This window comes from Halichoerus grypus, chromosome 8, assembly GCF_964656455.1.
Source record: "Halichoerus grypus chromosome 8, mHalGry1.hap1.1, whole genome shotgun sequence".
In the NCBI taxonomy this organism is placed as follows: domain Eukaryota; kingdom Metazoa; phylum Chordata; class Mammalia; order Carnivora; family Phocidae; genus Halichoerus; species Halichoerus grypus.
The window spans coordinates 89,404,014-89,425,871 of record NC_135719.1 but is presented as its reverse complement, the minus strand read 5'-3'; the positions used below and the strand labels follow the sequence as shown (position 1 = coordinate 89,425,871).

General features: G+C 39.8%; 1 protein-coding gene across 3 annotated transcripts in view; it reads right to left on the bottom strand.

The window, feature by feature from the left end:
- AKAP6 (A-kinase anchoring protein 6) overlaps positions 1 to 21,858 on the bottom strand; it is a 491,158-nt gene that overhangs the window by 218,406 nt on the left and 250,894 nt on the right. For 2 of the 3 annotated variants that reach the window (XM_078053548.1, XM_078053547.1), the window contains 3 exons: positions 20,246 to 20,368; positions 2,234 to 2,330; positions 925 to 1,091 (listed from right to left, as the gene is read on the bottom strand). In XM_078053548.1, coding sequence (XP_077909674.1) covers positions 925 to 1,091; positions 2,234 to 2,330; positions 20,246 to 20,368 — 387 coding nt within the window. The remainder of the gene's footprint in view (positions 1 to 924; positions 1,092 to 2,233; positions 2,331 to 20,245; positions 20,369 to 21,858) is intronic. The other variant, XM_078053549.1, reaches the window with a different exon arrangement.

The following is a 21,858-nucleotide window of genomic DNA, read 5'->3' as shown; positions in this document are numbered from 1 at the left end:
CACATTGCAATATGTTTCGATGCTGAGTCTATTATGAGACTGGTTTTCTGCATGTACTTTCACAAAAGGATAAATACAAAAGAAAGAGAAATTACATGAAAATATCAAATTAATAAAATTATTTTCCACATCATGAGTCCAAAGATACCTTTAGGACAGCAGTGCATTGTATCAGTGCTTCATTTAAAGTTTAATTGCATATGCTTTACGGGTTATTTTGTAAATCTAAAATAGATAACCAAAGCATGTCAATACTCATTTTTAAAGTACTTGTTGTATTCGGTGCATGCACCATTATGGAGAACTTACACTCAGAGCAAAAAGATTTGTAGCAAAGCATATGACCTTCTTCCCACTACAATGACCATCCCCTAATTAGGCAATGCATCTGATAGTCATTAACAGGAATGAGATAATGAATCACTTTCTCTCTTCTTTGTTAATTTGCTGTAACCAAGCGGCTAATGGATGTCAGAGCTGAGTGATTGCACTGATTATAGTGATTTATAGTTGCAACAAAACAATTTAAAACCATTCTGATTATTCATGTTAAAGATGCTTTATGTTTTGTTTACTAAATGTTTTATGTCCCCCTTTCTCCTACCCCTAAAGTATGGTCCCCCTCCTACTTTGCCACTTTTGACAAAAAAAAACTTCTTCCTGGAAAACTTGAAAGTTGTAGGCTTTTTTTTTATTGTTTTAAACTAAGCCATTTCATTTTGTTTATTTTTTCTCTCTGTATATCTATATATCCAAATAGATATATAGATATAGATATAGATAGATAGATGGATGTAGAAATAGATATACAAAGTTTACCCAGTAGAAACAAAAAGCCTTAGGGGTAGAAACGAAACTTCAGTGGTGCCTAGTTCAAAAGAAGGCAGAAATGAGAGGAAATCAGGCAAACTTCAAGCCACTTACCTTGGGGCTTCCAGTCCCTTCCTCGCCCTCCACAGACACATCAGTAGCCAGAATCTCAGCTTTGATGGTATCCAGAGCCCTGAGAATCCAGCTGTGTTGTCGTTTGATTTGCCTCTGCAACTCCTTCCACTGGCTTGCAATCATCCGCAGCATGTCCTTCAGCCCTTCTCCAAAAGGAGGGGAAAGCACAAGTTACAGACTTGACTGCATTTTTTACCCAGTTTTGTCTTTTAGCCAGTAAATTAGATGAATATTTCAAATAGTAAGCTTAATTTTAAACAACCCTTATCATCACCTGCCATATAAGCATTTGTCCCCAAGGAGAGGGGCTGGGGATTTTTGCCTTCACATAAGGCATAAGGATACAAAAAAATGGGATCACCACATAGATGCATGGTTGGGGAATCGACTTAGCTTCAGTATATTGACTAAAAAAAAATGCATGTCGAACAAAAATCATGATATGTAAAAATTACTAATGCTAAAGCTTCACATTTCAAAGAAAAGGCCCTGTGTGTATCTGTGTGGAGACTCCACAGTGATCAGAAAGATGTACAGAAATAGGTGAAGTGAATTCGATGAGGAATATAGTAAATGGGCCAGAATTAAGACAGCAGTCTTTTGCGTTAGCATGTCCGATTAATGCCGCTCTTCCCTTATTTAGCTGTGGTAAGCTCAAAGCAAGAGCCAAATTATAATTCATCCTGTCTTATGGTCTTTTACTACCAGGATAAGTATAACCAAATGACAAAACTATTTTTTATTTATAATCTGTTCCTCATAAATACATTAATACTGGGTAAGAGTTGGTTTAAGGCCAAAACTCTGCTAATGCAATGACCAGCAGAAAAACATGCAAAATGTTCATGTGTGCCAATTGGCAGGGAAATAATGGGATATATCTAGACCACCTGCCTTATATCTGTAATGATATCTATAAGTACCCTAATGCATATGCATTATAACTATTGGCACAATTCTCATTCATTATCTTAATGTTATTTCCAGAGCACCTACATCAAAAAGCATGTCAATGTGAAGTTTTCAGGAATGTGATTTCTATTGAAACTCGGGCGAACAGCAAGCCCAAAATCAAATGAACAGCCCATTTGGAGGCAGTATTTCATCTTATAAGTATCACAGCATTGTATGCAGTATATGAAACATTTATAAATCTTGAAGGTCAATCTGATAATGTAAATATTAATAATACATAAGGAAGTGAATATATGCAGTAATTTACAGCAATGCTTCTTCATTCTTAATAGTCTGGAGACATAAAGGCTTGCAATATTTCAGGAGGATTTACCTGCTTTGTGAGATGCAATAAGCTCGAGAAGTTGGTGTCCTTCCTCCTCCACAGCTTCCTTGAGAGCACAATGACTGTCTACATTCAACTTAAAACTCTGCAAGGAAAAATATGAGCATCAAACCCTGGCAAGGCAGTTAAACATAAAACATCCATACAAAATGACTTGCTACTTTTTATCAAGAACCACACAGCCCAATTTACCCAATAGACAAACTAATTTGCAATACTAAAAGCTATTGATATTTGGGATCTGGGCTCAAAACATTTCCATTAGATTAGCAGAGTGCATCTGTTTGGAAACAGCTGACAAATCTAGAAATTCATTAGGTTTTTATGAAAAGTCACATCCCGTAGGCTATATCAGGAGTAGCAGTGTTCTATAAAATACACTGAATTTCTACCAGCACATATGAGCTCTTTTCTTCACTTTTTAAAAATGTTAGTGATAGCACTATTTATGAAATGATAAAAAAATTGGCAGCATAAAATATATTAGCCTTATGTGCATATATATAAATCCATTAATAGAGTAAGGTTTGGATTCAGCTGTTTCTCAGATATCACACAAACCAGGGACTATCAAGGTGGATTGAGGTGCTGTACTGAGGAGTCAAATGCTTCCTAAATCTCTGATTTTTAAAAGCTTATTTCTTACCAATGTGACTCTGCTTGAAAAATGAATACATCAAGCACATCAGGAGCATTTTTCACTCATGACAGTCATCCAAAAACCAAAAACTGCTGGTATGACTGAATCCCAACTCAGAGCCATTTCTTTCAGGAAGCCTTCTCGATTGCTTTACATGGAGTTACATACTCCCTTCTCCCTACTCCTTACATGTGTTTCTACCATAGAATTTATCATCTGTATTCTGCTTTATTTCTATACTTGGCTACCAAATTATAAGCAATTTTAAAGAAATGCCAGTTTCACATTCATCTCCAACTCATGTCACACACAAGATGTTCAATAAATTTGCAGAAATAATGGATATCCGTCGAAGTGGATCAATAGCACTCTCTGAAGGGAGAGCCTTCCATTTAGGTATTTCAAGAAACACAGGTGGTTTTCCAGATTCCCCACCTCTGGAATGTTAGAAGGCATTCCAACCATAGGAGGTCCAGTGGAGAATAATCATAGTAACCAGTCTGTTGAGTCAATGGCTAGTCTTCAGGGCAAAAATCGATTCCTTCAGTTGACTAATTAGAACACAAATTTGAAATACTGTGCACCAAATGTTGGCTTCTCCATGACAGAGCTCCAAAATATATAACATATTTTGCTGTCACTGAACACTCATTGAGCACAGCACTAAGATTGGTGTTAAGAATATTTAACAGAAGTTCATGATACAGACCCAGTTAGAATGTAATTTGGATGAGGTTAAACCACCCAAAATTGTGAAATTAGGTATCATTGTATCATTCATTCATCCGTTCATTTAGAAGCCATGCATTGTGCCTGTTCCGTACACTGGACTGAGTAATACTGACTTAAGGGGTTTAAAAATGGTCTCTGGCATCAAAGGGCAACTAAACGTGTTACTAGGAGAACAAAGTACAGCCTGAGTCATCTTGGATTTTCAGTACTGAATCTGGGCTCTCTTTTCCTTAGTCGAGGAAAGGGGGTCTTCTTAAAGCTGAGAAGAAAAAGCAGATTAAAAGAAACTGGATATGAAGGAGATAGGGATAGACAGATCAGACCATGAAGTATAAAGATAAGAATTTTGACTAAAAAAAAATTTTTGACTCCAAAATGATGAACCATTTCATCTGACTAGAGGCATAAGAAACAGTAAAGTTTTAGCCAAACACGACAGAAAGAAAACAATATTAAGTTTCCCCACAGGCTGTTGACTCTTTCTTGTATTGTCCTCTTTCAGCTACAGGTACATGATTGGATAAAATAAAGTATGGCAAAGTATGGGAAGCCTAATGCTTCTGGCCAATACAAACACTATGAGATCTTTGAAAAATTAAATATTTATTTACATATTTATATTTTGGCTACATGTACTTTTTGCCCCTGCAGTAGAAATCCTCAACTCTGAAGCAATGCCATGTGGAATAAGGTTCATGTATGTTTCAGGGAGAAGGGACAAGGAAAAGAAAAACACTTGAGATCAATGTGAGAGTGCCACAATTTAGGAAGAAACCTGTCCTAGAGATTTCCTTATAACTGTAAATTTAGCCTAGTGCTCTCTCTGATTCTCTGTTTACTTACAACAGACTTGTGCTGAATGGTTAGTAATCATGAGCTTCTGAAGAGGTGCATCAGGCCTATGTCTCAGAGCAAAAGAGAACCTAAGGACCTGTGAGTAGGTTGGATAATTTGACATAATTGAAGCCAAGAGTATAGAATAGATGCAGCTGGGTCTGGTTCTGCCTCAAGAGGATGTGGAAGCATTTGATTAGGAAAGTGGAAAAGATGAGGTATTCATTATTAGGAAAAAGATAAGCTGATAAGCTTGATGCTGTAGAAAAGACCCATTTAATATACCTATTATCCAAATGGTACAATATTGCTTGATTTTCAGGTGCACCTATTAACCATTAATAATATCAACTAAGGAATTCACAATGGGCCTCTGAGAAGGCAGCCAAACAGGCACATTAACAAAATTGTCAATGAAATTTCTGGCTGCTAAAGGATTCTGTAATAAGCTCTCCCCATTCTGCCCCCACCTCTTCCTTAGGGAAGGAAGCTTAGATGAAAGGGTTTTATTTTCTTTCTTCTTCTTTTTCCTTGAGCCTGATACTTGGACACATTTCCATTCTTGTGCTCCTAACACAATCCCTCAGTGATGCCTTATATCCCTCTGCAACATCCACGGCATTCCCTGAAAATGCACAGCATCCTCTGAAGATATAATTTATGGCAACAACATTGCCATAGGTGGGTACCACATTCCTATGTCACTGATTATGTGAAATTCTTTAAATATGAGTAATCTGGGTTCTATGAGACACCAGATCTTTTTTAGTGTCTTTAAAGCAGCATGCAATTAAACATCTAGAAGAGAAGAACTAAGGAAATGGAAAATACAGTGACTGAGACAAAGGACTGGATTATCAAAGAGATGATACATCAGAGGCTGACCAATGGGTATTTCCATACCTGCAATCTCTAGCTTCACCAACTTAGATAGATCTGGGTGCATTACTCCTTGGCAGGATCGAAATTTGGGTAAGCATACCGATTGTACTTTGACCATGATCAGACTTTACAGAACAGATAAAATACTACATCTAATCCTATTCTATTCAAATTTCTGAAGAGCCCCATTTGATGGGAGTATGGCAGTCATGTGGACACAAAACGGAATCAAGGAAATGTATGCCTTGGTGGACAAAACTATGACAAAAGTGAAGAATGATTACTCATGAGGACTCATAAGAACAGCTATGGATCTCCTGGTACAGGACATAGTGGGAAAGACCATACTCCATTCAGAGGCTTAAGGATCCAAAGTGGCTCAGCCTTAGCGGCATTGTATCGTCAACACAGACTTTCAATCATCCAATGAAATACTGTTAATGTCTGCCAGGTCCATTGAGGTCCATGAGTTTTGGGATGTTGGTGAACAATCAAAGAGGATGAAAAAGAGTTATTGCATCTTTTCTGGCCAATTTCAGTTTTTTTTAAGGGTGTAAATTAATAGATATTTACTGGGCAGTCTTTGCCAGGCTTAGAGATAACAAAAGGTAATAATACACAGTACACAATCCTGGCACAAGCAGCAAATAGTCTTTTGAGTAAAAGAGATTAAAAAAAAAAAAAAAAAAAAAGCCAGTAGCCTTATATGACCCAGCATAGCATAAATGTGGAATTAGGATTTGGTGTCTAATAGAGAGTGGTGGGACCTTAAGCAAACTGAAGAGTAATATGCCCTACCCAACAAGATTTTTTTTTTTTTAATTAAAGTATCATGCTGGCCAAGTAAAACCAAGACTGTGGGCTGTATTCTGTATGAGTGTGGTAAGTGCTGGATAGGTGCTGTGGGATCCCAAGCTGGGCGCCAGGTTCTGGAAAGCCTTGCAGGGAGCTTGTGAGAAAGGATGAATTTGTGTGCAGGCCTGAAGATAGCATTTATTGTAGCAGGAAGTGGGAAGCCACAAGCAGCTTGGTGTGGTTGGGACAGGGCATTAGCAGGAGAGGTGGAAGCTGTGGCTCTATGTGGTCATTAACTCCAAGGGCCATGAAAGCGTCAGGGAAGAAGATGCCAGCGACACTGGAGAGGGACGGGTGCAGTTCTGTGTTCTAGAAAGCTCTCTCTGGTTGTTGTGCGGAGTTGATTTTAAAAGGGCAGACTGGAGACAAGCAGGCCATTTAGGAGGCTGCCATGGTAATACAGGCCAGATGTTTCTGCATGCTCACAATTTTTTTAATTAAAAAAGGTATGCTTTTCTTTTAAATGAATGAAAGAAGAAAAAAATGGAGAAAATCTTCTGTCTTTTTAAGTTTTTCTCAGTGTGTGAGAGCAGTGTGTGCCAGAATTTAGTTCTCTGGCTGTTCTGATGATAAATACCAGAGGTTATTAGTCAGGAGTCTCCCAATGTGAAAGACATATTGAACTGATGAACTTTTACTCCCACTGTCATTTTAAAGAGATGGTATATATGCTGATGAATAAGGCACTTGATGACACTTTTTCTTCACACAAAAGGTTTTTACTACCCTAAAAAATGAAAACTTGCTTTTTTTTTTACAAGGGCAGGAGGAAGAATGTGTGTTCAGTCAGAAAAGCAGAGGCTTAAAAAGTCACCTGCTACCTGCCTCGGGCCATCTCCACCCGGGCTCCACTCTGAGCCATGCTTACACCATCCCGTGTTCCTGCAGGGGCTCTTGGTGAGGAAGAAAGCCCCAAGGCCCTGGGTCGCGCCTGGCAGGTCCTCTTCTCCTCTCCCCAATGCCATCGACAGAGGATGATCATCTGGTCCTCAAAATATAAAATATACCTTGCAAATGCCATATGTGCCAAGAATTGAAAGATTTTTATGAGTAAACAGTTCTTTGTTTAAGAACCTCCTAAAAACTTGACAAGGCATTATACAGCCATTCAAGTGAAGATTATGAAACCACATGAAAAACACACAGAACGTATTACAAGCCCCAAAAATGAAGATTCAGGATTGAGTCTGTGATGGCGGCACAGCTATGTAAATGAATAGTCCCAGTGCACAGAAACAGAAGACCGCGGGGAAACACAGCAAAATGTTAACATCATTTGCGCAGGGTAGGACTTGGAGTTAACGTAGTCTGGTCTCATGGAATGTGTTCTCAGTGCTTCGGCTTTTTACAACGGAAGATGAAAATACTACTACCTTCTAGGTTATTGTGAGAATTAGAGATAATGATTGTAAAGCACTGAAGCAGAGCCCGGAAATAAGTGGGACCAAAGAAAAATCATTACGACTTTTAAGTTCATTTTCTCTCTTTTCCAAACGTGTTCTGTAGGAAATGGTACTTTATGGCGACTTCAGGCGACAAGGAGCACTTACTGTTGAGGCTCTCTGAACTCTGCCCGTGCAGAGAGCGCACTGTCTTTGCTTCAATGTCACCGCCCAGCACAGGCCTGCCCACAGGGGGCGCCCAAACATAGATGCCGCTATCTGAGATTTGGAGCAGAGGCTGCGAGGACAGAGAGGTCAACGATTTGGGGCTTCCTCTTGCCTCAAGTGCGTGCTCTTGGGCGAAGCATCTAACCCTTCTGGGCTTCTGTTTCTTTATCTACAGTCCAGGCATTTGGACTCAATATTTTCCAGTCCTTGGATGCGTTGATTTTATCTTTCAGCCAGATGGTTCAGGATAGGTGGCTTGAGAGACTTTTTATTTATTCTAAACTAGGAAATTTTCAAAGGGGGAAGAATCCCAAAGGCCATCTAACCATTCATCTACCCCAGGGCAGCTCTGTCCCTCAACCATCCCGGGCAGATGTGGTCATTCTATTTTTAACTATCTCCAGGGAAGTTTCTTCTAACTTCTCATCCTGAGTCCACAACATCTCAGGAATTTGCAGCACGAGCTTTCCTCTGCTTCAGATTCTTTTGCCAAGTCATCTCTCCAGTGTGGGAGTTGGAAATCAGAAACACTGTGAGAATACGCCAACAAAATCCACACGTCCAATCAATCATCAAGCCCTGCCAATTAATTTCTCCATCCTCAACCCTTCCATATTGACTAACACTGCCTCTGAGTCAGGCCCCCAACATCATCCCTTGCCAGGTTGACTTTGACAGCCTTTGGTCATAGCCCCTCAAAACTGCATTTATTCCTTATTTGTGGCATGCCTGTGAAGGCGCAGGCATGGTCCTAAGCATGTGGGATGTGGCTGTGAACAAGGTAAACATAGCCCCTGACCTCACAGAGCTCACAGGTGAATGGGGGGTGGAGGATGTGCATCTTATAAAGAGGCAGTTGCAATTGACTGCGCCAAGGAGGCCACGACATCTTGTGGGTGCTGGGGTCAGCATGGACTCTGGAGCCGGGCGGCCTGGGTCCAAATCTCAGCTCCTCCATCACCCACCCACTGTGTAACTGTGGGGAACCTCTGGGGACTCAGTTTGTTCAACTGTAAAAAGGAAGAAATGTTAACGCCCACTTCATGAGATTGTTGTGAGGAAGAAATGCCTTTTTACCAGTAGAACGCAGCCTGGCATATCATAATAGCTCAATAAAAAACACTGTATCACACAGAAAGGCCTGCCTCCAAAACAACTCTGAAAAAGATGCTCCTTCTCTTAAAGTCCTCCAACAGCTTCCCAGCAGTGTAGGATAATGTCCAGCCTCCGGCATGACCTACAGAGTCCTCTAAAAACCCGAAAAAGTCCGCTTCCCAGGTCCCACGTCTGTCTTGAAATGCACCCGAATTGCTTCAAGTGTCCAGTTTATGCCAGCCATCTCGCTCCTCCGAGATTCTGCTCTTGCTGGTACCTCTGGTAAGGACTGGTATGGACAGTCCTCCCCTTCCCCTGACTAACCCTGCTCATTCTTTAAGATTCATCTCAGGGGTCAATCTCTCTAGCAAGTTTTCCCTGACTTTCTTCTATCCTCTCGGTTTGCACATTTTCCTAAGTATCCCCAATACCTGTGCAGAGCTCAAACCGTTACTTGCTACCATGTTGGATAACTAACTGGTGATGTGTGTGCTTCCTAGCCATGAGCTCCTTGAGTTCCTTCTCACTCATTTTTGAATCCACAGTGCCTGGCACACAGAACATGCCTAACAAATGTGCAGGGAACAAATAAAGATTCATACCAAAAACCTTCCATGTAGCTTTCAAACTGCACATGGCACTTTGGGAGATGTTGGTGCAGTCACTCTTCACTTGAAAGTGGTTGATAAATTCCCCAAATTTTACTCAGTGAACACCATGTAAATGAGCTGTCATGTTCCTTCACTTACAAAATTACTTGCCAATTACACTTAGATGATCCCAGTGTAATTGCCATGTAAACTGTACTCTGGCCGAGATAGCCCAAATCATCAATTTAACTTTACCCTCTCATCATATGGTACTTACCACATAATTAAATAAATGGTCAGCCACCACCACAATTGTATATATCCCCAAACAAAATGAAGTGGCTACATTTGTCACTAATGTATCAGTTATGACAACATGCAACACACCTCCAGGTATAATATCAGAAGCTTAAAAAATTTAAAAGCACTATGTACTCTTGAGAAACAAATTCCAAGTTTATGATCAAAAAGAGAAGCATTGTAAAAACTTTATTTTCCTTAAAGAAGAAGAAGAAGAAGGAGAAGAAGAAGAAGGAGAAGGAGAAGAAGAAGAAGGAGAAGGAGAAGGAGAAGAAGAAGAAGAAGGAGAAGAAGAAGAAGGAGAAGGCGGCAGCGGCGGGCACTAAGATATAAAGACAAAAAATCCTCGTTCCTCCTAAGGAGACTTTCTTCCTGAAACCTCAGATAATAAAAACATCTCCAAGCATTTGAAGGTGAGTTTCGCTCTTCAAACAAATCACAACTTCTTTCAAATAAACAGTTGCATTTTTCCTGTGTGTGGAGGCAAATGTATTTTACTGTGGTTGACATTCTTTCCTGATCGACTTGCTAATGCTTCATGCAAGAATCAGACACGTGGGAGAGACCCTAAATGCTGACGGTGCCTCTCGGTGACCACATTGTCACTTGCTTTTCTGGATGCCACCTCCACACCCAGCACAGGTAATCACATTGACTTCCCAGCATGGCCACATTAGGCCAAACGGATTTTCAAACAGAGGTTCTGTCTAAAGGGACCATTTGACTTCCAGAACACACTGCTCTCAGGCTCTGATTGAAAAAGAGGTCAACGCTGGCCCAAATATCACTCTGCCCCCTGCAGTGGAATAACTGATGCGCAGCAGCCCCTCCAGATGTGGAGTCACCGAGGTGATGGATGGATAGAAGTGTATTATTCGCATGTACATCTGCTAATATACAGGTCCCAGCGCAAACGCCAAGACGTAAGAATATTATGGGATTTAGGAGAATCCCTGAAGGACTCCACTTCCATTAAAAATTTGTTTGGCAGCCTGGGGCAGATCTATTCCAACTCCCACATGCTTCGTGCATGTGAGAGGGGGGAACCAAACTTCTTTAAAAATAAATTTAATAAATTTTGTAATGTCAAATCATTAACATCCTGTCTAGTCATATCGTCTTCGTATTTTGAAAGAGCAACATTAACCTGTGGAATTTTTTTGGAAACCTTTCTAATATCAGAGTTAACATTTTTATTTTCCTTGGGTTTTCTGCCAAAGGGAATGAATGACATCCTGAAAACAGGAGAAAACATTCCAATTTTTTCTCTCAATAGGCGTTTCTCTTGTCACAAATATACCAGACAATACCCAGAAAGCTCTGTGACCAGAGTCCATTTTGGTTTGGAAATAGTAGAGGAAATAATTTAACTCGCAGACATTCCCAGTTATGGTTTGCTGGTTTACGATACTAGTTATAATTTGCTGCCTGTGATGGTTGCTCCTACAAATGCTCATTCATTCACCTAGCAGCTATTTTTAGTACCTATTATGCACTTGCAAAGCTGGGTGTCAGAGGAGACAACAAAGAGACCCACAAGCCATCCCCTCAAGTAGGTGACAGTTTGGGTGGATAGGCAGAAATCCAACCTCTCTAGGGACACCTGAGCTTCTCAAACCACATATTCTTCTCAGGTCTCCCAGGAAAATGCTCACGATTCCCCCCCAAATGAACCAAGTATCCTCACCTACAACGTGTTTATTTGATCTTCACCACAATCGTCAGTAGCCATAACAGGCACTTTTCTGTGTCAGATCTGTTTCAAGCCTGAAACTCTTACCTTAATACCACTTATATTGAGTGAACTGCTTCAAGATTCCAAAATTCCATGTGACACAGTAGGTAAGTCGGATCCGCACATGGGTCTACACAGGAAGAGAGGCGGGAAGTGACAGCACCCTGGCTCAGGTGAGTTAGGTCACGCACTGGCTTCTGCCCCTACAGGGTCCTGCAGCCTGTGCTGGAAGTTTCATGGTACAAAGCCAGTCTGCAAACATTCTCTTCAGCACTTAGCCTATCACTGCCCTAAGTAGGAAGTGCTTAATAAATGCAGTGTTTCCCTGGCACCCTAATTTAAAACAACCATTCCATCCCCCAAACAGCAATAAACAAAATAATAAATTGGTAAAATGTTTAGCAATTTTCAATTTTCAAACAATGATGAGAACTGCTGGGTGTCACGGCTCACGTCCTCAAACTGAGTCAGGCCAAAAGTATATTCCCAGGTGCTTTGAACGGTTCAGGAATCCTTTTAAACTGAAAACGGAAGACAATACTATTTGTCTCCTAGATGTACAGAATTAGTTCCAGGAGCCAAGGAACAGGGTCCAGGACTTCTACATGGCCAAAACGAGCCTCCCGTCCCCATACATCAACATCAAAATGCTTGCATGCTGATGAAGGCCCCGCAGAGCTTTCCATTCCCCAGCCACCAGAGGAAGTAACTCAAGTCTGGGAGTTGAGTATTTTAAATCCCCCAAAGAGAAGTAATGCTGCTCCCTATGAAACTCTCAGCTATTCACCTTAAGCTGATGGGAATCAAGGGGAACAAGCAAATGGAACTTCAAAGCTCCTACGAGGCCACCAGCCCTGCTCAGCATGGCTGAGGGAAGTGGCGGCCAAACTCACACAGCTCAGGCTTTTGAAGTCTAACCGACTGCCTCCCATTAGCTGAGCGATACAGTCACTGCAGTCCTGTGGCAGCCGCTGGTCTTGTGAAGCTCTGCCTTCTTGGGCCAGGGCTGCCTATCATCTCAGCAGAGAAAGGTAGCTGGGGAGAGGTGGGCGCCGCCGGGAAGCGGAAAAAAGGAAAGCCCATCATCTCTTAACTTTAAGCAATGAAAAATGGAGCAGAGGTGGAGATAGGAGGGCAAGCGAAAGAAAACCAGCTGAGCGTATTTGGGAAAATTTTCGTGTATGGCTAAAAACTCTGTGAGAAGTATATTGTTTTGTTTTTTAATGAAACAAATGAAAGCTATTTAATAAAAAATACGATATAACACAAAGTTCTAAATATAGGTGATAAATGCATTAAAGTATCTGTATGGCGATTTTGTTAGCCAGGAACATTACCAGTTTAATCCAGTCTATCTTTATAAGTACTTAGGGTAATGACACATTAAGGAAAAATTTTCAAACCCTTCAAGGGTACCAAGATTATGGGAACTGTCTGCAGGATTTAGGTGCTTCTCTGCCACCTTGTGGTAGCCCCCTCAAATTGCAGGTACCAATCCAAAAAAGAACAACGAAGTTCTAGAAGGTGGGCTTTAAAAGCTACCCCTATAAACACATACTCAACCTCTGTGCACACATAAACATGGACCCTACTAACTTTTCCAGACCTGTAGCAAAAGCCGTCCCTAGAGTATGATGGACTTTCATTACATGGGGGCCCTGAGCTGCTGCTAACAACAGACACTAATGAGACAAGGAGGAGACTTTCAACTAATGTTAAAAAAAAAAAAAAAAAAACACCTGAATGCTCACTGCAGTATTATTCGCAAAAGCATAAATAAGGACATGGTTTAAATGGCCATCATCATGGGAATGATTACATAAATTGTGGTGCATCCACACAATAAAATATTAAGGAGCTGCTAAAAGTAAAATAGGTAGTAGATCTTCATGTACTGACAGAAGGATGTCTGAGATATCTTTAGGTACAAAAAGCAAGTCATTGAACATTTAAAAATTCTTAAAATGTATGCACTTTTACATAAAGAGGTCCAAAAGGATAGAGAACAAACTATTTATGCAAGTTATCAAAGGGATGGTAAGACTTTTCACTTTTATTTTTACCCTCTTTTATATGGTTTTAATTTTTTTCCAGTGAATACAATGTTTTCCTTTAACTAGTTCCATAATATCAGCAGCTGCATGAAAGATGAAGTTTCCTTCACCTTCAGCACATGCCCCCCATCTTTTGTAACATCTGCCCCCTCTTTCCCACGTAAATACTCCTTGTGATGTTCACATTCCCTAGTTCCACATACCCCCAGGTGGCCCTAGAGCTTCAGTCCCACTCTACACAGACAAGCTTTCTGCCAATTTTCACACTCTTCAATACATTCAAATCTCAGTCAGATCTGTGTCAGCTGTGGGGTGGCAGGCCTTGCTGTGCTATTGTCCAAGAGGTTAGTAGCCTAAGGGGAGAGTAGGGAAGATGAAATAGACATTGGCAATGAGGTTTCTGACCATTCAAGAGAGAACATCAAAAAGAGAACTCTGATCCATCCCCCTCTCGCTAATCTATCCACTCTCCTCTGTTCTTACCTACCTTCCACCTAATCCTGACCCACATCCTCTCCAGTTTTCTCATGGTTAGACATCACTTCATCCATGCATTCAACAACAACCTCCCTGATCTTAGGCTTGTTCCACCCATGCCTAGGTAAGCGAGCTCCCTGGAACACACTGGTCTTTCTAGACTAGAATCTGAACATGCTTTTGACACAAGCAGAGATCTGTTGCCTGCTTATCAGCCAGGCCTTGATGTCTGTTGAACCCTGGGTTCCTCAAACTGTTGAGATATCCATGTTCTTTTGGAACAGAATCCCCCTCTTAACATACTTTCTATTCACATCACAGACCAGGGACTCATTTCCTTAATATATACAAAACTCCCATAAATCTTGAAGCAAAAAGCCAATGACCCAACAGAAAAAATAGGCTAAGAATATGAGCAGACAGTTCTCAGAAAAGAAATACAAATGACTCCTAAAAATATGAAGAGGTACTCGACTCCACTTAAAATACAAGAAATACAAACTAACCTACAACGAGATGTTATTTGTAACTATCAAAGGGACAAAGATCACCAATGTGATAACATACTTCATAGCAAGGATGTGTAGATGGAGGCATTCTCATGCCCTGCTGAGTATAAACTGGTACAGCTGCTATCAAGGACAATTTGGCAATACATAAAAATTGTAAATGTGTATAACCTTTGACCCAGAAATTTCACATGTAAGGTATTTACTCCAAGGATATGCTTACAATGATGCAATATGATGAATACCCAAGGATATTCACTGAGGCACTGTTCATAATTTTTAAAAAGACTGCAAACAACCTAAGTTTTCATCAAGAAAGAACTAGTTAAGTGAATTATGGCATATTCATAAATGGAACACTGTGCAGCCATTCAAAAGGATAAAGTAGTTCTACATTTACTGATTTTGAATTATTGGTAACATAAGTCAAGGGAACAAAGTTAAGTACACATATGCATTTGTTTTCAAATACCTTGAATAACTGAAAGAATATAAAGAACCAAGGAAGACTGGTTGACTCAGAGGAAGAGAATCAGTAACTGGGGGGACAAAGGTAGGAGGCTTACTTTTGAGTTTCTACCTTTTTACTACCTTCCTTTATTTACCTTTAGAATTTTGTGTAACATCCATATATTCGTGAGTCAACAACAACAACAACAGCAACAACCACATCTTTAAAAACAGATAACGCTGTCTGTACCAGCGTATCTTTCAAATGTTATACTCAAATCCATTTTCCATTATGCTCACAGTTATTCTTTCTCTAAGCCATGGACCTCATCCAGTTAATCGATGTCAAACTGACCCTACCCCAATGGAATTTACAGTGGATTCGTGTCGTTCTCCTGTTTTAAAATAAAATCAAACCCTCAGAGAATCCCTTTGTTCCCAGAGAAATTTTCAACCCATTAAAAAGACATTCAATCTCCTTCACCATCAGCCCCAACCTGCAAGACCCCAACCTGGTCTCAGCCACACCGGATGGCTCACCACATCTCCCTTACCTGCCCATAAAATTTCCTCCCATCTCCCCTCCTCCCCTCTCTATCCAAAAAATTATATATGGCCTGCGAGGTCTATATCCAATTATTTCTTTGAACCTTCTTTACTCTCAGGAAGAACCAATGAAACTTCTCTCTGTGCTCCTAACAGTACTTGGCTTATCCTACAAGAAGTTTACTGCTCAAAATTATATTACATTTATCATGTACGGCCCTATAGGGGACTACATTTAATCTATGGTCATCTCCCTTAGATTGCAAATCCCTGGAAGAAAGAAGCCAAACGCATTCATCATGTATTCCTAGCACCTACATAATTGCCTGGCATCCACAGGTGCTTGATACACATGAACTCCTCATCACCATTTCTCCCCATGTTTTCTCATTCATCAAACTGAATTAAGACTATTGTTCCTCCAACGCTATTTCTATGTGACTGGTTAATGTTTGCCCAATATGACATGGTACTACCTATGCAAATTTATCTCCCAAGTTTAAGCCAGGCCCCTGTGCTTAGTTCTTCTTCCCAATGCTTGCACAGCTGTCTGGAGTCAGCTAGACTTTGCTTTCTCCTACTAGATAGCTGATTGGCTATAGATGTAAAAAAAAACAAACCTGCTGGTTTGTTTTCCTGCAAGTGGTTTTATATGATGTGGCGCCCATTTGGTGAGTTAGGCATGCATAAAAACTACTTGGGAGATCAGAGTTATCTTGTCAGAAGCAAATATGGATGTGGAATGAAATCTCTAGAGGGAGAAGTTGTTGTCCTGCTCTGCTGCTTTACTCATAAGTACTCTCACTCTGAAGATATTATGAATTCTCATAAAGGAAAACAGCTAAATAGTCTGCCCAGAACTATTTATGATGCTTCTATTTATGATGCATCTAGTCAAATGTAGCTTTTGGTGACTTCTGTTTCTTTAGCCACTAAGAAAGGTGATGAGAGAAACAACCTAAATGTCCGTCAACAGGTGAAAGGATAAACAAATTGTGATAAATCTGTACAATGGACTCTTACTCAGCAATCCAAATGAATAAGCAGTTGAAACACGCAACATCAAAATAGGTGAAAGAAACCGGGGGGTGGGAGGAGATGAAAGAGAGAGAGAGAGAGACAGAGGACAAATTTTGTTTGACTCCATTTATGTAAAATTCTAGAAAGTACAAAATAATCTTCATAGTAACAGAAAGCACATCAGTGACTGCTTAAGGGTTAGGGAAAGGCCAGGAGGTAAGGGAGGAAAGAATTACAAAAGAGTCATGAGGAAGCCTTTGGAAGTGATGGATACATTCACTATCTTGACTGTGAAGATGGTTTTATGGGTGTATGCATTTGCCGATTTGTCGAAACTTGTAGATGTATATATTTTAAATATATACAATTTATTGTATGCCAATTATACCCCAATAAAGCTGTTTTAAGAAAAAAAGTAGACAGAGGTGAGGAAAAAAGGAATCTGTCCAAGAATATATGTATACAATACTGTTTTAAAAGTGGTTTTCAAAGAAGAGGGATGCTCAGTACTCACAAAATACCTTTCCAGAATGACATTTTCCTGAGAATGTCATTTTCTAGGAAGACAGGAATTGTATTTTTGAAAGTAGCAGCCGGGTTGCAAGCAGATGATTAATTATCATGGAAAATCATTGATGTATCATTGCAATTTCACAGTATTTCTTACAGTTAAAATAAAGCTCCTTCGTATCTCTCATAAAGGTATTGTGAAGCTTTAATTGATTTGTGTTGGTAAAAACCCTTGGTTACCGTCATGGAAAATAATTGAATTAAGTATCAAAATATAAATGTACAACTTTTGTTATTGTTTTTATGTTTGTTTTTCTTTACAATAACAGGGTGCCAACTCTTCTAACCCGTTGTTAAACCAGGGAAGACACTGAACTCGGGGGCTCGCACGTCTGTTGATTTAATGTTAAATTATAGAATCTACAGAGGTGTTTAAAGAAACTCATATAGTCATCTCTGCATACTGGATAATCTTGTACATACCACTTGCCCACTCAGTAAGGAGCAGTAATGACTCTTGCAAGTTGAATTCAAGGATATAAATCTCTGGGCTTAGTTGTATACTTTCTTTATGGGAAGGCAGACATTCTTTTGCCTTCTTTTGAGAAGAATAACTTAATATTAACTCAGCACCACAGTAAGGAAATACAGTAAAAAATATAAATGACAGTATCGATCAAGAGGACAATGTAGACATTGTCCTCAGAGACACAGAGTAACTCAGTTTGTTGGAGAGACGTTTAAACCACAGGCTATATCTAGAGTAACAGACACTGATGCAGCTCAGCAGTGACTCAGTAATTGTCCGTAACTATCACTGCTGATCCATGCACACTACATCTTCACTAACTGGTAGCCAGTATTATTCATAATTTCAGAAGTCAAAGTTGTGATTGCAACTTAACATTCACTGAGCAGGTCTGGAGAGCAGAGTACCTCACTCTTTGCAAAGCAGAGATAAAGATGTTCCTATGTTATCTCTCTTCCAACCAATACAATTAGACATGATAATAGAGAAAACTCATTTCAAGAAAGTGTTGATCATTAGGCAACAACAAGGTTATTCTTTAAGAGATAAACATTGTAAGAAGGACTCTTAGCTATGGATGTAGCATAGAGACTCACAGCAAAGGGGATGGTGGGGTCCACGTTTTGGATGAGACTGTCACTATGAGGCAGGTTTACGTACATGCAATTCATTATGGGCAGCTGTAAAGAGTTTGGCAACTTATTAAGGCTAGAATACAGTAGTCACAGGCTACATGTGGCAATTTACATTTAAATGTAAGTTAATTAGAATTAAAAATTCATTTCTTCAGTTGCTTTAGCCACATTTCAAGTGCTCAGCAGATGCATGTGGCGAGTGGCTCCCATGTTGGACAGTGCAACCTTGAATATTCCATTCTCACAGAAAGTTCTAGTGAATAAGGGTGGGCTAGAATGAGGCAGAGGCCAACACAGGGATGCTAAGGAAGGAACTCTGTAACAGGGACTTGAGAACGACGAGTGTACAACTGTTTACAAAGAGGCCACGTTGCTCAACTCCCAAAGAGAAGCGAGACCCTGGTTCATACTCTCTTAGCCTGGCTTTCAACAAACAACCTAGAGTTAAGGCACTCTTTATGTCCTCATGCCCTCTGGGACCTCGAAAACTAAATGTGTATTTTCCATAAAATATTAAATCAGGAGAAATTAAGACAGCACACTTAATGTGAAATAAAGTTCATATACTCCTGTTTAAACACAGATTAGAATTTCTGTCAGAACAATGCCAGTGAAAAGTTGACATTCTAATTAATACAATTTACATTATAAAGCACTGAATATCTTTATCTTCCTATTATGAAATGCCCTCTTTAAAAAAAAAAAATCAAGGCTCTACTGAATAGGGAATTGAGTACCAAGGGCAATATTTAAAAACCCATGTACAAGAGAGGTGGTTAGGGTCACTGGCATTTTTACACACCATCAACCCAGGTCTCTAAAAAGGGAAGCAATACACTCATCCTCTTACACATAGTTTTGTCATCTTTTATCATCCACAAAACTATTTTCATGCAGCAATAGGATTTTGAGGCTGTTTTACTTGCAATGATATAAAACATACTGCAAACCGCAAACACCAAAAGCCTAACACATCCTCGCTCTCCTTCCCCTCTTCTCCCCTGTCTTCTCCCTCTCTCTCTCATTCTCTCATTTAACATCACAGGGAACTGTCAGGAACCCTGTGAATTTGCACACATGTAGGACTCCCAAACAATGTTTATTCAATCCAAATTCTGAGTGTGTAAGAGGGGCAGAAAATCAACCCCACAGTTGGGTACCCAAGGATTCGTGTTCATTGCCTTTGTCAATTTTATGCTATCGGTGAAAGGAATAAAGATGAGATCCTTAAAGCCTGAATTTTCATTTCCTATGACAACGTGCTTTTTCTTCATGCTTTATCACACTCCACTACTTGGTTTCCACCCCTTCATAATTGATATCGGCCATTTGAAGCATTCAGTAAAAACCTCATGAGGTTCATCAAATGTCCCCCAGTCTATAATTCTTGCTTCTAACATATTCAGAAGCATATTCATCCAAGTATTTTCCACTTCCCCTCCATGGTTTTCCCTGTGCACAGGGACGAGTGTAATGACAGTTGTATTAATTATATGCTGAAAAAATCACATAGCAGCAAAAATGATGGAGATCATCGTTTTAAATATTTTATTAAAATAACCCAGTGTAGAACAGATAATGTAGACCCTCTTGATAATGAGAGGTTCATTAATTTTACAAGAATTCTAGAAAGCTTAGAATGGTCATCAAAATTATCTCTTTCGTTTATTTGTTCTTTCAGAAGAGGAAAAACCTTCAATCATAGTTTTAGAGAACAAGAGTCGAGCAAAATTTCTAAGGTATTTTTAAGTTAATTACTTACCTTTCTAGGAAAAGTTTTGAAAAAAAATAGCTTGAAATACGAAGGATTTAAATTTCATAGTATATTACTTGAAATGCCTGTAAATTTTCAGCTTCTGCAGTTTACCCCATTAAAACTTGGTTTCATTAGCATATAATGACTTCTGATAAATAAAATTGATATTCCCCATAAACAAACAAGCAGTGCATTAAAATACTTCCATTACAAACAGCAAAAGTAACACAGTCTTGCCTACCAAGTGTGTCTCCAGGTACAGCTTAAGGCCATCCGTCTCTGCTTTAGGGGGTGTCCAATTCTCAGTGGTTTCCATGGCTTCATTTAACCACTGAATGAATTCATCCAGCTTGTTTACAAACCCCTTTGTGACAGAAAAGAGAAGGGGGGATAAAGGACAAGAAAAGCATGTTAGTTGATCATTTCTTTAAAGCCAATCTGAAAAATTCCAAACCTCATGGAGGATAAAATTGATATCACTGCCTTCCCATTCTAGTTCCACACTGTGGAATGGAATTTCCACTGTTCCTGACACTGAAATCTATCAAAATGGAAAGACATTGTGCATGACTCCCTCTCAGTTTTTCCCTAGGAACATTTTTTTCTGAAGAATTTGGATTGTCGGGTGTCTTTATAAAGGTGTCCTCTGATCATCAAAACACTTCTGGTGTCTGACAAGTGCCCCCTCACCAAAAAATCAGGTCAGGCCTGTGAGGAGCACTCCCTGGCTTTGGGGGATAAAAGCATTCCCATAAAGATGGTGTTCTTTACTCAGAAGCCAATGGAGTTGAGTTGCCTTAACTGAACTACAAATCTATTTTTAAATCACATAAGTGTTTAAAGGGATTTGGATGAGTTCTACTGACAGCCCAACTGTCTGTGGCTGAGCCTAGGTTCTAAGAAGCAAGGAACAGCAGACGAGGTGGGATCAATGAACAAAAATGTAAACACCTGACTCTGGGTGTGTCCCGCACATAAAGAAATATTCTTGGCTAGGAAGCACAAATAACAATAATCTTGCAATTTTTCAAATAGTGGTTATAAAAATTTATTGACCATTTAAAAGAACACATCTGTAGAAACGGAAAATATTTTGAAAAAAATGAAAGCCCAGCTATGAACCTAAAGGAAAGAAATGGGGCTGGGCGCTTGATTTCCACGTCTAGGTAAACAGCACCACCTGGAGGTCAAAAGGAGCAAGGACCGGCTTCTACATTTGTACTCGCTGAAATGGCTTGGGATGCTATTTCCCTATTACACTTAACCCGTTCTTCAGATTTGCCTTTTGATTAATTTTGATTAATATTTTTAATGCTTAACTGAGGATATCCTGAGACCGAATTGAGAATAGGTGAAAATTCATTTTCTTTATCGTGCTTCTCAGAAGCTAGGCTTCTGTTACTAAGTTTTCTCCTAAATAATAGTTTAAGATTTATAACCCTTTAATCCCCACAGTTGATTGGCCTCAAAATGATTATTTAAAAAAAGAGAAAATGGGACTGAGAAGGGTGGTAAAGAGAAAGGCAGACAAATAACACTCAGAAACACATTCCTGTCTGTCAAAGGGAGATAGAGCAGAGATGTGGGCATGGAGGCCCACGGAGTCCATCAGACTGTCCCACCACGCTCTGGGATGTCGCCGACCCATGTGGAGCTCAGCCAATCATCCCACCTGGTAGAGTATCCTCTATTTTCACATGTTGCTAAATGTTACCCAAAGCTTTCCCTATTTTATCCCTATTGTGCCAAGATCAGAGGATAATCACACCCATCCTTTTGAAAACCTACCCTAATCAGGTTGTTTTGGTATAGCCAATAAGAAATATCAAGTTAGGGTCATCTTAATTAGAAGCT